Genomic DNA, 16,145 nt, shown 5'->3' on the forward strand with positions numbered 1-16,145 from the left:
TGCAGCACTCCCAAGTACTGGAACTAAAGGCATGCGACACCAGCCTGGCTCTAAAGACCATTTTAATTCTACATTAAAAAAAAAAAAAAAGGCCGCTTGTTGAACAAGCAACTGCCTCCAGGCCCGAATCAGGGAAGGCACTGTTGAGCTTGGACCATCCTGATACACCAGTAAGGAAGTGCTCAGAGAACACTGAGACTGGTCCAAAAGGACATGGAGCTGGTCTGTAGGGTTCCCACTGGCTATGTCTTCAGTCAGAATATCAACATAAAAAAAATTAAAAATTGCAACTCAGAAAGTTAAGTCAGTGAGTTCCTCATGATATGAATAAGGAAATGTATGAGGGCTGTTCTTGTCTAAACAGAATGCCTACGAAGAAGTCTATAAAGCAATGTCAGAATTATAAATTACCATTTCAAAACAATCATGATAACTGATTCAAACACAGGTGATCACTGTGCTAAACGGGCGGGTTAAAGCTTGGTAAGAAATGGAATGCTTATATAGTCCTACCTGGGATGTGATGCTCAGGGGTGGAGCTTTTGCTTAGCATACCCGAGGCTCTAGAGTCAGTCTCCAACACTGGCCAATGGGATGGGGCGGGGAAGCAACTAGATGTTAAATGGCCTGTCTATAAGAAGCACCTCTCCAGCTCTGCAATTACACGTCATCACCACCCTGGAGAGCTTGAGGCCTTTTACATTTTGATAGCTAGTTAACAGTTCCCTCTTGATGGGGACTTTAAATCCAGCACTTGGGGTAAACAGAGGATGTCTGTGACTTTGAGACCATCTTGGTCTACATAGGGAGTACCAAGAGAGCCAGGGCTATACAGAGAGGCCCTGCCTCAGAAAACCAACCAAACAACCACACAACCAAAAGGCCCCCTATTTGCTCTAATTTTAGGATCATTTTCACAGTTCCTTACTTTTTCTCTGACCTTTAAGAGTCTTGTCTGTCTTTCTCTAAACTATGTTGGTATTTCTAATGTAATCAAGTTAAATTTTTTTATTTAATTTTTCTTACTTTTGGTTTTTGTGAGACAGGGTTTTTCTGTGTAGCCTTGGCTGTCCTGGACTCTCTTTGTAGACCAGGCTGGCCTTGAATTCACAGTGATCTGCCTGCCTCTGCCTCCCTGAGTGCTGGGATTACAGGCATGTGCCACTGTACCCAGATAAATTTATATTTTTATTGTTGTAATTATAATCATTCTATGTGTTACTTTTAACTGGTTGGAATATATATATATATATATATATATATATATATATATATATATATAAAGGTTGCCCTGCAATGGAACAACACACTTTTAATCCCAGCACTCAGCAGGCAGGGGCATGTAGATCTCTGAGTTCAAGGCCAGTCTGGGCTACAGCTGAAGTTCCAGAACAGCCAGGGCTAGAGAGAAATCCTGTTAACAAACTAAATTAATTACTGATTCAAAAAAACGAAAACACACAAAACAAAACAAAGCAACTAAGACACGATATGGGGTAAAATCCAAACACTTGGTTTTAGTAAATAAGAATCTTACTTAGGGACTGGATAGCTCAGTGGTTAAGAACACTGTTGCTCTTCCAAAGGACCGGGTTCAATTCCCAGCACCCACATGGCAGCTCACAACTGTCTGTAACCTCAATTCCAAGGGGTCTGACACCTTCACACTAATGCACGTAAAATAAAAAATTAAATAAATTATTTTTAAAAAGAATCTTACTTAGGCAGGGTGTGGTGGCACATGCCTGTAATCCCAGCACTTGGGGAGGCAAAGGCAGGTAGACCTCTGTGAATTCAAAGCCAGCCTGGACTACAAAGAAAGTCCAGGACAGCCAAGGCTATACAGAGAAACCCTGTCTCAAACAAACAAACAAACAAACAAACAAACAAACGAATCTTATTTAGGAAAAGTATAATGTATTAGCTAAGAATTTATGGCTTATTCAGATTTCTGGAGTAAAATACATGTGGGAGTTGGGGCTGGAGAGTGACCCAGAGACTTGCGCACACTAAGCAAGGACTCTGGCACTACGCTCATGCTTAGCACGACGCTGAGCATGCAATTACAGCTCTCAAGCATGTTCATTCCTGTACTGTGAGCTGGTGAGCAGGAAACAAGCCTATTCAATGCTTGGTGTGTGTCTGACACTAAATGTGTTTTTTTCCTGACTTCAGTCCCCATTACACTCAGCCTCTGAGCCTCTGTCCACTAAGTGGACATACTCAACTCTGGAAATGCTTATCTGATCACGAAGCTCTCGATACTCTGCTTGACTGAACTATCAAATCTAAGCCTCCATCTCAGGCTTTTCTCCTTTAGTTACTAAATGACTAGCTCAACAACCTCTGAGATGATCCCGAAACAAAATATCCCAAATCAGATGCGGTATCTCTTTCTGTAGCACTTCCCTCCTCCCTCCCCCCGACACCCGGCTGAGCGCTTCTATATTCACTTAGCTATCCAATCTAGAAACCTGGAGTCATTCCTAAGTCTTCCTTTCTGCTCACTGCGACGTTCCAGTCCTCTTAACTTCTATCCACCCTTAGCTTCACTCTGCCTCTCAAAATCCCTTCGACAGCCTGCAAGGGCTCTCACCTTCTGAGTCTCCCCATTGCCATTCACCCTCTACAGTATGGCCACAATTGGCTTTCTAAGTTCAGATCTGACTGCCCGTGTTCAGATTCCCTCCGCAGCTCCCCAGTGCCTGAAGAAAGTGTTGACCACTGAGCAGGAAGCATAGGCCCTTCAGTGACCTGTCCTGACTACTTCCCCTGCTCATTGGCTAAACCCACACGCTCCTTCCACCTGAGCTCACACTTGTCCTGCAAGTCTGTCCTCAGCCTAGATCAATGTTAACTGGAGGGCTGGTGGGGTGAACTGGACAGGAACAAATATCCAGCTTTACTTTCTCTAACGTCTAACGCTTCTCTAGTGTTTCAACCAATTATGACAATAGGAACCATAACTTTCCTGTCACTTGGTCACTAAGAGAAATCAGAGTTTTCTGTATTACATTACCATTCTTATAGATTTTTTTAAACAGGTATTGCTTTACCTCATTTTTAAATATGAATCTATTCAGTCTAGTAAAAAGCAAGGTGAAGTTCAATTTTCAAAGTCTGTTTCAAAATTTATACCATGAAGTAGAGCACTGACTCATCAAGAAGCCAAGACAAGAGAGCACGGCACCTCTATATTCTTCTGTTTTATCTTTCACACAACAACAACAAGACTGAGTAGGTCGCCTGCATCACAGTACGGTAACAGGGACCTGGGCCGGGAGAGTCATGCCTAGGTCCACGAGTCATAAGCTAACCCTTCACGGAAGAGCAGTAGCCCGAATGCTACAGCAGAACTTCCGGTCACCTTAGAGTCGCTCAAGTGTCAATTCTTTATCACGTATTTCTGTTTATGTGTGCGTATGTTTCTGTGGAGGGGGAAACGTGCAGACCAGAAGCTGACCGAGTGCCTTCCTCAACTGTTCCCCACCTTAGTTTTTGCCCAGGGCCTTCCACTGAACCTGCAATTTGACTACACTGGGCGGGTAGTGAGTGCCAAGGATTTGCCTGTTTCCTCAGCACCGGTATTACACGTGCCCACTTCCATGTCTGTTTTTTCACACAGGTGTGGGGACCCAAACTCAGGTCCTCATGCTTGCACAGCAAGCACTTTACAGACTGAGCCCTCTCCTGGGCCCTTGGGTTTCACTTCTCAAAAGACAGTTTCCAAGAAAACACATATATTAAAAAAAAAAAAAAAAAACAATCAGGACAATGATATGCAGATAGTAATTGATTTAGGCAAATTCCTGCATTTGAGACTTAACTGGAAGATCAAGCAGAAATAAAGTTACTGCTTTCACTATTGATAAATGACTTCACTTCTTACTTCAAGAAAATATATTAGGGAGAAATTCTCATTTCCCACCCTCACTATTAGATCTAATTTCCACACTAACACGAGACCAGGCTGCCTATTTGCTTTTATGTTCCCTTGAGTTCTTTAGGAATGAAAGATGCAACTGACTTGCTCAGTGATGCCCCAGTTGTTTACCTTCTGATCACGCCCTATTTAAACACCCTCTACGATCTCTTACCTACAGTTAGGAAGGTGCTCAGCAGCTGCTCCGTGGCAACAGGCTTGATCTCTGTTCGCAGATTAATATACCTGCCAACGACCAAGGGAGCTCGGCGGAAACCCAGAATCCTAGTTTTGACGGTTGAAGAGAGAAGAGAAAAATCTTTGGAGATACATTTAAGTAAGTTTCAAAAACCATGGTCAATCCTGTTAAAGATATCAAGCTCTTAGAGGTGGGTAGGCAGGTGAGTAAATCTTGGGTTTTAGAGGTACATTTATCCACGAGTTTGTCAAGATGTACATTATTCAGTAGTTCAGCAAAAAAGAAAGGGGCAGGTCAGGTGAAATGTAAGAAACTGTTAAGCCTAAAGGACAGAACATGGGTTTGTCACAGTACCCTCTGCTTCTGATAGAAATTTTTCATAATTAAAACTAGAATAAGTGTTAACAAAGCATTAAAAAAAAACACTGTGCTTAGACTCAGATGGATTAAAAGCTTTGATAAAACACACCCACAGGGCAGTTTAAATAAACACACATTTGATGCTCTTTCTAATAGTTAAGCCCTAGAAAATAATTCTTTGTTTTTATTTCTTTGCTTTTTTTTTTTTTTTTTTAAAAAAAAAAAAACAGGGTTTCTCCGTGTAATAGCCCTGGAACTGGCTTTGCAGACAAGACTAGTTTTGTACACACAGAAATCTGTGTGCCTCTGCCTCCCAGTGCTGGGATTAAAGGTGCCACCATGCCCATTTGTTGTTGTTTTTATTTTTTGAGAGTCTTATTATGTAGTGTCTGCTGGCCTAGAACTGCTAAGTAGGCCACGAGGCCTCAAACTCAGAGATCCTTCGCCTCCCAAGGCTGGGTTAAACTTGTATACCACCACACCTGTTACTGCCCTTTAAAAATGTCATTTCCTGGTCAAAAAATACATATTCCCTAAAGAAAATTTAGAGAGGCAGAACTTAAAAACAATGATGAAGAAAACTAAGGTCGTCCTTAATTCTCAAGCTTAGCAACTACATTTTGACATAAGCATTTTCTCTCACATTTGTAAAAACACACGGGTATGTATAAACATACACCTAAATTTGACTTATCTTCTTTCTTTCTAAACAGGATCTTACTCTGTAGCCCAGGTCACCTGTGAATTCTTGCCTCAGCCTGCTGGGCTCATAGGCATGAGCCATCATACCTGGCTTAATAGTAACCGTAGCTGTACAGAGGATAGTTCACTACTTAAGAAACAAATGCTATGGAAAGATATATATATATATCTATATATATATATAATGGGGAGGATACAAGATAAAATAATAATGATACCTCAGTCTACATACATTAGGCTGATGAAATTTACTATGTTGGGTATGCTGATCTAGACGTGAATAAGGCTCTCTTCGTGATCTGCTAGTGTCCAATAAACAGAAAGCAGAAGGAGGGAAGAAAGTAGACAGAAAGGTAGAGGACAGTCTAATTCTAGTGTGCCAGTGAGTGAGGGGTTGGATTTATGGAACTCTGCCTGTAGTTCCTCTAAGAGGCTGCAAACATCCACAGTATTATAATCATGTAACTTTTTCCCTATCTAGAGATTTAAGTTACTATCAAGTTTTCTCTACTATAAAACACTAGTAAGAAATGTCTGTATCTACATACTTTTTAGTTTTCTTTTGTACTTTCATAGTACTTCTTAGAAATATCTTAGATATACACTAAAAGGTAGTTACATTTATTCAAAGGCTATGAACAGTAAGACTTCTGATACAAAATGACATAGTTCTTAACAGAAAGAACAAAATTAACAATGCTTTAAGCCATATGAATTCAATATATGCCTGACAATAAAACATTATTTAAAAAAAAAATCTTTGTCATTTCAGCAGGTGAAAATAGTAAGCCATGGTTTCCAAAGGATTTTTAAACATTTCTAGCAACAAGAAACCTGTCCAATGTTTATTCGCACTAATAATTGCTATCTATTCTCTTACCTATGAACGGTATTTAGCCATGTTACTTGTTTTTACAGTAGCCTGGGCTAGCCTCAAACTCCTCCTGCTCCTTTCTTAACTGTATAAGCACAAGAATTACAGGTGTGCACAACCTGCTCAGTTCTACCTGTGTTTTCTTCTTCTTTTTTTTTTTTTTGGTGTGTGTGGGGGGGGGGGTGGAGGGTTGAGCCAGTGTTTCTCCATGTAGCTCTGGCTGTCCTGGAACTCTCTCTGTAGACCAGGCTGGCCTTGAACTCACAAAGACACACGTGCCTCTGCCTCTGGAGTGCTGGGATTAAAGGCATGAACCAGCACCACCTGGCTTCTTTCTTTGTTTTTAGGTTTTCAAGTCAGGCTTTCTCTGTGTAACAGAAAAGCATTTATTGGGGCTAGATATGGCTCAGTAGTTAAGAACACTGACTGTTTGTCCAGAGGACCTGGGTTCAAATCCCAGCACCCATAAGGCAGCTAGCTCTAAGTGATGTGACACTCTCATACACATACATGCAGGCAAAACATCATTTTTAATAAGTATTTATTTTAGGAGCTGGAGAGATTGCTCAGAGGTTAAGAGTACTGACTCCTCTTCCAGAAGTCCTGAGATCAATTCCTATCTTCTACATGGTGGCTTGCAACCATCTACAATGAGATCTGGTGCCCTCTCCTGGCATGTGGATGTACATGCAGACAGAACATTGTATACACAATAAATCTTTTTTTTTTAAAGTATTTATTTTACTTTATGTATATGAATGTTTTACTTGCAAGTCTGTTGGCTCCCTGAAACTGAGGTTGCAAATGGTTGTATGAGTGCTGAGAATAAAACTCAGGTCCTCAGAAAGAGCAGCAATAAGTGCTCTTAACCATTAAGCTATCTCTCCAACCCCCAATTCTCTGTGTTCATGGCCCATATTCTACTTCTCTCTGTGTGTGTGTGTAAACATGAGAATTCTTCTCAACCAAGAAAAGGACAAAAATTTGCCTTTTCTTTTCTGATTTCCTCATTTTATAAACAGCTTCTCTTTTCATGCTTTCTTTTCACTGCTAGGGGTCACCTACTGGACAAGTGCTCTACCCCTGAGCCACCTCCCCTCCCTAGCCCACAATCACATCTTTTAGTGTTTGTCACTATAAACTGAGTGCATTTGGGGGGAGAGGGGACCACAATTTGGCTAAGAGGTACCTGTAGAAACAGTATCAATCTTTCTACAAAGCCCTATACCTCTAGTTTTCTGAAACAAAGTGTTGCTATGTGTGGGTTGGTTTTACTCTCACTATGTAGGCCAAACCAGCCTTAAATTCCCAGTCCCCATGCCTCTGTCTCCCTCATACTGAGATTACAGGTGTGTGCCACCACAGCCAGCTACTGGTTTTATATTAGAATTTATGGTGATTTTGTTGTTGTTGTTAATCACTCTGATTTTGAAGCTGTATGTATATTTTATAAAGAACAACAAAATCCATTCTCAATTCCATACAATATATTTTCAGTTATGGGAGGTATTATTTACAACAGAAACAAAACAAGTATGAGGCCCAATTAATGAGGCCAATTCAATGTAGAGATTTGAATTCAACTTTCTGCTTTCATTCTGACATTTTATTTACCAACTAATACCTTCAACCATGATAACATAAGGCGTGCCAAGAACGAAGTGAAGTAACAGGAAGTACAAGTCTGTGGTTGCAAGTATTTAACCCCATTGTAGCTGGAGAGATGACTATGGTCAGGAGCACTTGCTCCTCTTGCAGAGGACCTCAATTTGGTTCCCAGCATCCCCACAACAGCTCACATCTGTAACTCCAGTTCCAGGGACTCCACTGCCCTCTTCTGGCCTCCCTGGGCACTAGACACACATTGATACACAGACATACATGTAAGTGAAACACCCATAATATAAAAGAAAAATAAATGCCTTAAAAATTTACTGTATTTTTTAGGCAGCACGCAAGTATTAAGTACTTACAGAACTACAATGGTACTAACTGATCAGCTATCAGCAGGGAACGAGCCCTGGTACTGCCACTTCACTCACTTCCGGAGGAAGCCCACAAGTTCTCTTTGAAAGAGATGACGAAAAAGAAGCAAGGAAATGTAAGAGGTTACACATACCTGTCCAAATGAAAGGCTGCCACCTCTGCATTGTGTCTGTCATAACCAGCGTATGGCTCCCCTTCTATCACATAGTCTCTACTATACCTGCAAAGGGAATGGGAGGCACAGACACAGACGTCAACTACATCAGCATTGGCAGTGACAGCACAGAGAGAGAATCCACACTTCAGCAAGCCTGATCCGTTCCAGACTCCTTCTCTGTCAGCCTTGAGCACTGGGTGTTAACACAAATGGCTGGCAGATGAAGATGAGTTGATAAGAAAACCAGACTACTGCTTCTAACCTTAGAAATCATTCTTTGAATAAAACATGGATGACATTAGGTTATATATATATAAAAAAGTCCGTATAGTTTAAGTAGAACCACAAGGTGAGTTTCTGGAAGGAAAGAACCATCTTTGTATCTCCAACATAGTATTCTACCCAGAGTCATGCTGCTTAATAAATGTCTTTTAAAATGCTTATTAAAGTGACTGAAAAAAAGAAAAAAAAGAATGACTTTACTTAGAAGAATGCCTATTGTAAAGCTACTGAAGCTTAAACTTCTTGGGGACGCTCTTCCTGACACCTCTGTTTTGATGATGGAAAGGCAAAGGTGCTTCTGCAAGCAGCAGTTTGAATAACCATTCCTTTTCTCTTTTCAAGTTTATCCTGGACTGGTACTGAAAGGACAGCCCTGAGCAAACCTTTCAGTGTCCCAGCGATCTCTTATCTGTAAGACCAGGACTGGGCTTTCCTTCAAGGACTCATTTTTAAAGATACAATTTAAAGTTGCTAATTGGGAAGGAGAAAGTATTAAACTCACCCGTGGCTGTGTGCCTGCATTTCTGAACCAAAGGGATCTACAGGGCAAACTATGACATAGAAGCTGAGACTCAGTGAAGAGCAGTCCCACTGGACATGGGATTTCTGATGCTGAAACAGTGGTCATCAAGTGGAAAATGAAACCACTAGAAGTAATGACTGTCAACGCTCTTAGAATACAAAGTGAAGCTTTATTCTAAAGCATAGTTTCAAGGCACAGTGATGGAGGAATCCTATCAGCAGGCAACCGTGCATCTCCATCCTAGCCTGAACCACATACCATGCATTACAGTTCCTAGTACAAGTAATTAGCTTCTTAGGTGTACACTGGCTGCCTTGACATTGTCAGTTTAAAGACACCACTACAGCAAAAGCTGACACTGTAACACGCACTTCTCCTTTACACAGGTGTAGGTGGCCATACAGCCCGACATCTCAGGACTTCAGCATAATCACAAGAAAATACAAGCTGAGGCAGCCTCCCATTGAAGCATTACAAACCTCTCCAATATATCTAAAGGCTGCTCAGGAAGAAGTGCATGGACCTAGAGAAACCTAGGAACACTGAGGGTAGGCTTGAGAGTAAGGAGGAGTAAGAATTAAAATGAAGAAAATGACCTGGAGGTGACAGGAGCTTCACAAGAAGACCAACAGAGACAATGAACCAGGGCCAAGAGGAACTTGCTGAGACTGAAGCATCAACCCTGCACCTTGCATGTAGGGGACCTAGGCCCCCTACAAAGATGTAGCAATGGGCAGCTCAGGCCTCATGTGGGTCTCCTATAAAAGGGAGCGGGGGATATCTCTGCCATATCTCTCCTGGCAGCTTTTCAATTACTTCCCCCTGGAGGGACTGCCTTGCCAGGCCAAAGGGGAAGAGGACTTGCTCAGCCCTGATACGCTGATGAGCTGGGGTGGATAAGAAGAGGGAGCTCCCCTTTTCTAAGGAATAGGGGGGAGGGAGAGGAAAGCAAGGGTGGGACTGGGATGTAAGGAGGGATGGGGCTATAACCAGGATATAAAGTGAGTGAGTGAGTGAGTGAGTGAGTGAATGACTAAATAAATAAATAAATAATTTTTTTTTTTTAAAACGAAAGAAAAAAAATGCAGGAAGCACACTGAAGTCAAGAATTCTGTGCTGAATGTGTTTGTGTGTTTTTGTATGTGCACAAGTTTGGGTGCGAACGCATGTAACATGCTTGTGGAGGCTAGAGGATAACCACAGTGTTATTCCTGAAGCACCATTAACTTTTTAAAGAGTGTTTCTCATTGACATGGAACTTACTGGTTGGCCAGTGGGACGCGGGGAGCCACCTGACTCTGCCTCCTCAGTGCTGAGATTACAAGCATATATCACCATGCCTGTCTTTGTTCACACAAGTGTGTGTGCACAGATGTGTTTGCCTGTGTGTGTGGCCAGAGGCTAATGCAGGGGATCTTTCCTCTATGCTTCCTACCTTATTATTTTTGAGACACATCTCTTACTGCTTTAGCCAGTGTGGTAGTTTGAATAAGAATGGCCCCCAAGGGCTCATATATTTGAATGCTTAGTCATCATCAGGAAGTGGTACTATCTGAAAGGATTATAAGGATTAGGAGGTGTGGCCTTGTTGGAGGTTTGGACTTGTTAGAGGAAATGTGCCACTGAGGATGGGCTTTGAGGTTTCAAAAGCCCATGCCAGTGCCCCCACCTTTGCTTGTGGATCAGGATGTAGCTCTCCAGCACCATGCCTGCCTGCCTGCTGCCTTGCTCGCTGCCAGGAGGATAACAGACTAAGCCTCTGAAACTATAGGCAGGCCCCCAATTAAATGCTTTCTTTTAACAAGAGTTGCCTTGGTCTTGGTGTCTCTTTATAGCAGGAGAACACTGACTAGGACAGGTAGACGGTGAGCTAGCAAGCCCCGGGGATCCACCCGTCTCTACCTACCCTGTGCAAGGACTGCAGTCACCCTCCTGGTTTTTCACATAGGTGCTAGGGATCCAAGCTCAGGCTCTCATGCTTTGCACACCAAGCAGTTTACCCACTGAGCCATATCCCAGCCCACTCCTGTTGATTTTTATGTGGTTTCTGAGGATAAAGTTAGCAAATGAACCACCTTCTTAGCCCCAAGGTCTGAATTCTTTTTGTCCCAGGAGACGGGGTTTCTCTGTTTAGCCTGTAGACCAGGCTAGCCTCGAACTCAGAGATCTGCCTGCCTCTGCCTCCTGAGTGCTGGGATTAAAGGTGTGTGCCACCAGGCTCTGCTCAAGGTCTGAATTCTTAGCTCACATTTTAGCTAAGTGAGATAGAAAGTCAGGATTCTGGATCTTGCTTTCCTCACCTGTAACCTCCAAGGGCCCTTTTAGCACATACTAAGATCATTCACTCACTTTTACCTAGTCTTAGGTCCCTGCTTTACACCCTTTTTCCAATATAACTGCAGTTTTTGCCTATAAAAATCAATTTACTTCTAGAATGGATACATCTACAATGAAAAAAAAACTTTTATAATGTAGTAAAAACATAAATAATAGTGTCACACTGATCCCTATATAGCATCTACCTCTATATAACTCCCACCTCTGAAAAAGGGGCATGAACAACCAGCCTCCAGAAAGCTAAGACCACAGAGGCCATTTAAGAAAGGTGTACGTCTTGACTAGACCTAATTCTCCTCTCAGCAGGGAATGATCCATCTTAAGTCACTGACAGAGCAGCAGAATTCATACAGTAACTGCCAATAAAATCACTCATCCTTCTAGTGAAGGACATCAGAGTCTGACTAAGGACATTAGTTTGCAGTTACAGCAGGACTATGTGTAGCTTTTGAGACCCTACAGGTCAGAACAGCTCTTTGCTGAGTATTCAAGGGCTACAGTGAGTTTCTCTGAGTACCTCAACCTACATCTAGTCTCTCTCGTTTGTGACAGTGTCTGGAGTGAAACACATGTTAGTGTGTCCACCTAAGTCAGACACCTTGCTAGGTAGGAGAGGAGACTGCCTGGAAATGGAGTAGAAATGTTCTGTTCAGGAGATGGCAGAGAAGAGCTGCGGCACCTTTCCTGACAAAACAAAGGGCAAAGGGAGAATAAGGCTGAGCACAGACAGGAAGGCCAGACTCTGGGGACCTCCACCACTAGGCTGTGGAGGGTGGATTGTGTGGGGCACAGTGAGATGACCCTGAATGTTTTACAGCTGGGGAGCACAGCAATAATAGGAAGGAGCTAGGCAGAGTGGCACAGGTCTGTAACCCCAGCACTAAGACGCAAGGCAGGCAGAGCTGAGCTAAAGGCCACCCTGGTCTACATAATGAGTTCCAGGTCAGCTAGGGCTACAATAGAGACCCTGTCTAAGAAACGAGGGGAGGAGAGGGGAAGGAGAGTGGAATGGCATTCTGGATCTGGACGGAGAAGGTAGTGGACGGCACAGTGATAAAAGAATATGAGATGAAGCAGAAGTGAGAAGGGCTTATGCATTCACCCTTTGCCACCTCTCCTACTCATCAGTCCGGTCTTTCTAGCCTCCATTATACCTTCCTTGAACACCTCAAGCACATCTGCAAAACCCATGGTCTACAACTGCCAGAAATATGTCTTCCCACATACTTAATACTGTATCACCCTTCGTTTTCTAGTGTACAAACAGTAGTTGTGGATCATTTAAACACAGAATAGTCATAATTAATTTCTTTCCATACAATTTTTCATCTCCATACTCCACACGTCCCTGCACTGCCTATGCTATTAACCCCTTAAGCTACAAACCAAGAGATCAAGAACTACACTTCAAAACTAACTTACTAGGCTACTGAGATGGCTCAGCAGGTGAAAGCACTTGCCACCAAGCTGATGACATGAGTGCTTTCCCCAGGACCCACATGGTGGAAGGAAAAAACTGATTTCCACAAGTTGTCCTTGACTTCCAAACACACATGGCACAAGTACATAACGTATACACGCAAATGTACACACGTATGTGCATAACATATACAAGTGTATGTTCGTGCGCGCACACACACACACACAAACCCTCAGTTAATAATGTCTGATTGTCACAGTTGGCCCTCCTCATCATCAAGCTTACTGGAAGAAACTCTGTAGGTAGAACAGCTCTTTAAATTCTGATGGATCTGGGGACAAACTCCAGCTCTACTAAATCACTATGAGGAACGTCCAACCAGCTTCTTGTCGTAGAAACAGAAACTGAATTGACTCAGGCATGTTGGCAAATGGTGTGAACTCAAGAGAAACTAGATCTCAAGCCTACATAACCACTTACCCACAATAACAACCAGCCAGACTTTTTTTTTCTTCCTTCTCTCTTCTTCCTTTTCCTCCTTTTAAAATCATTACCTTGAACTGGAACTCTTACCTCAGTGCTGGGATAATAGGTTTGCATGACCACAACAGCTCGACTAAATTCTTTGTTTTGTTCTTTGAGACAAGGTCTCTCTATACAGTTAGCTTAAACTCGCTATGTAGACCAGGCTGGCCTCAAATTCACAGAGATTCTCCTGCCTCTGCCTCCTGAGTGCTGGGATTAAAGATGTGCACCAACACACCTAGATTCTGTGTTTTTTTTTTTTTTTAACTTGTCCAATACTTTCCAGGTTCAGAAAAACTGACCCCTTTCATTTCTGCTTTTTACCTACTGATAAATGCATAATAAGGGAGTTAAATTTTATACAGCTTTCCCCATATTATATTCCCCATATTATATCCTCTAGCAAGAAATCTAAAGTTTCACAGAAAGATGAAAAAATGTTCAGTGTCAGACTCTGAAAACATTCATTGCTGACTTATTCTAGCAAAAGAATGTGAATCATCACACATTCAAACTTCACTCACAGAAAACTAGGAAAACAATAGAAAGATCAGCAGGTATCAGGGGTTCAAGAGCAGACAGGGAAGCATGAAGCCCAGAGGATTTTTAGGGCTGAGACACTATTCCATAAGATATTACAGTGATGAACATTTATTTACACACAAACTAGAACCTCCAAGAGTGAACCATAATGTAAACCATGGCCCTTTGTTTTTGTTTAGGTGTGTGTGTTTAAACAGGGTCTCACTATGTAGCTCTGGAACTCACTATATCCACCAGACTGGCTTCAAACTCAGAGATCTGTCTGCCTCTGACTCCCAAGTGCTAGGATTAAAGGTGTGTGCCACTAGGCTCAGCAAACCATGGACTTTAATGAACAACATTAGTAATGGGAAAACTGAAGAGAAAAGTCAATAATGGGACTTATGTGTATTCTTCCTTAAATGTTCCATGAACCTGAAACAAAAACAAAACATAATGGAAGCCCTAGATGAGAGAATCAAGGCCTCAGCATTGATAGGCAACATCCCCCATTCAAAGTCCATTCTAATTCTATACCCTGATCTTTGGCTATCCAGTGTTTTAGCTGTACTTTAGGAGAGAAAGGCAACAAATTGTTTATTTTCTACTCAATTCATTTTGTATCTCTCATCCTTGCCACACTGAAGATATTTAATATATCAGAAATCAACAGCCAGGCATGGAAGCTCAGGCCTGCATGATGGAGGAGGATCACCAAGTTGAAGCCTGTCTGGGTGAAACTGACTCAAACAAAGCCCCAGAGAAATCAAGATCAGCTCTGTTCAAAAGTTCAGTTATTTGTTTGTGTTTTACTATATACAGCCCAGGCTGCCCTCAAATTTGTAACAACCCTTCTACTTCACCCTACTGAGTGCAGAGGTCTGAACCACCAAAATCGGCTATCATATATTTCTTCAAAGAATCACTGAACCTTCAAAAGTAGAAAGACTTTGGGATGTTACAGTCACGCTCCGTCATTTTACTGAAAAGAACAGCAAGAAGGCTCTATATAAACCCCAAGCTAAATGGCTCAATAGCCAGCATGTACACCTTCCGGGACGAAGACTCACCGCTTAGGTTTGAAGACAACTTTCTGTCCTCCTTCAAGTATCAGTAAAGCTTTCAGCTGTGTCCCTTTGTAGCCCACATCAGCTTTAATGATTTTCTTAGTGGCCATGGCATGCATGACGGCTCCCAGCTCTGGTGTCTCTTCAGGGTACACTTCCCGGGGCACCACCCACTGGGCTGCGATCTCCCATGGAGACTGCAGGGTGTGGTCCAACTTAGGTGCCAGCTCCACCCGCAAGCCAGCCATCATTCGGTGAAAAGCCCTCTGGTCCTCTCGGTTGGCAGCTGACGAATCTAGGTTATCTATCAGGAAAACTTTGGTGAAGATAAAGATGACGAGGAGTATTGCTAACAGCACAACTCGCTGCTTTAGCTTCATGTTGGCCTCTTCTCCTTCTCCTGCACCCACTTTCTTGCTGGCTTGAACAAGGAGAGCAGGTGGTGATGATTAGCAAGGCGAGTCCATGATTACATGTTTCTTCACTGCAGTGCCTCCGCAATTCCTGCAGGCCAAAGTACAAAGCACGATTTGATGAGGAATTCCATCCTTCTACCTCTACGATTTGCAAGCCTCTAATATGTTACTTACCCTTTTAGTGATTCACTGCTAATACTGAGCTTGAGAAGGCCCAGTAACTGAAAACAGCATGGGGAAGGCCTAAAAAGGAAGAATTGGGTACATGGAAAAATATGAGAAACACATTCCCATTTTAATTAGGAAGGGGGTGATCTAGGAGCCATTCAGCTGCTATATATACTTCAAAAAAAATTATCAAAATGAGGAGAGTAAAATGAAAAGCAAAACACTGAGCTATGCATCGTTCTTAACTCCAAGTTTTACTGTTCAAGATCTTTAAGTGAACCTTTGTCACGTCTGATCATTTCCCAGTCCCTTTCTACACATAAGTTTTTGCTACCTTGCGCAAGAGGAACTCCCAAGAATACCAACAAGGATCCAGGAGAGAGCTTATCTCTTTTTCAAATACAAACAGCCAACAATCAGACAGACCATAGCTGTTGTATGTGTGATTAAGCATAACACTCAGACACTCTCCGTAATCAGACCTCCACTAATTATTTTTCCTGGTAAAATATCGATAATCAAATCTGGATGAAAAGTAAGGAAAAAATATTTCTCCAAACCAGCTGGCAGTTGAGAGAATATGTTCAGACAGCTCACGATCTAATGACAGCAACACTGCTATGTCTTGAATGGTGAGGGGAACAGCAAGGATGCTAATGTCATGGACCAAAAGAGTGCTGCTTCC

General features: G+C 42.3%; 1 protein-coding gene across 4 annotated transcripts in view; it reads right to left on the reverse strand.

The window, feature by feature from the left end:
* Positions 1–16,145, reverse strand: part of Fam20b (FAM20B glycosaminoglycan xylosylkinase) — a 42,523-nt gene that overhangs the window by 14,245 nt on the left and 12,133 nt on the right. For 3 of the 4 annotated variants that reach the window (XM_060364495.1, XM_021660287.2, XM_060364494.1), the window contains exons 2-4: positions 14,880–15,380; positions 8,177–8,263; positions 4,098–4,207 (exon numbers count right to left, since the gene is read on the reverse strand). In XM_060364495.1, the coding sequence (XP_060220478.1) occupies positions 4,098–4,207; positions 8,177–8,263; positions 14,880–15,256 (574 nt within the window). In that variant the 5' untranslated portion in view covers positions 15,257–15,380. Of the gene's footprint in view, positions 1–4,097; positions 4,208–8,176; positions 8,264–14,879; positions 15,381–15,466; positions 15,536–16,145 lie in introns of all 4 variants that reach the window. The other variant, XM_021660294.2, reaches the window with a different exon arrangement.

This window comes from Meriones unguiculatus, chromosome 11 (assembly GCF_030254825.1).
Source record: "Meriones unguiculatus strain TT.TT164.6M chromosome 11, Bangor_MerUng_6.1, whole genome shotgun sequence".
Taxonomy (NCBI): Eukaryota; Metazoa; Chordata; class Mammalia; order Rodentia; family Muridae; genus Meriones; species Meriones unguiculatus.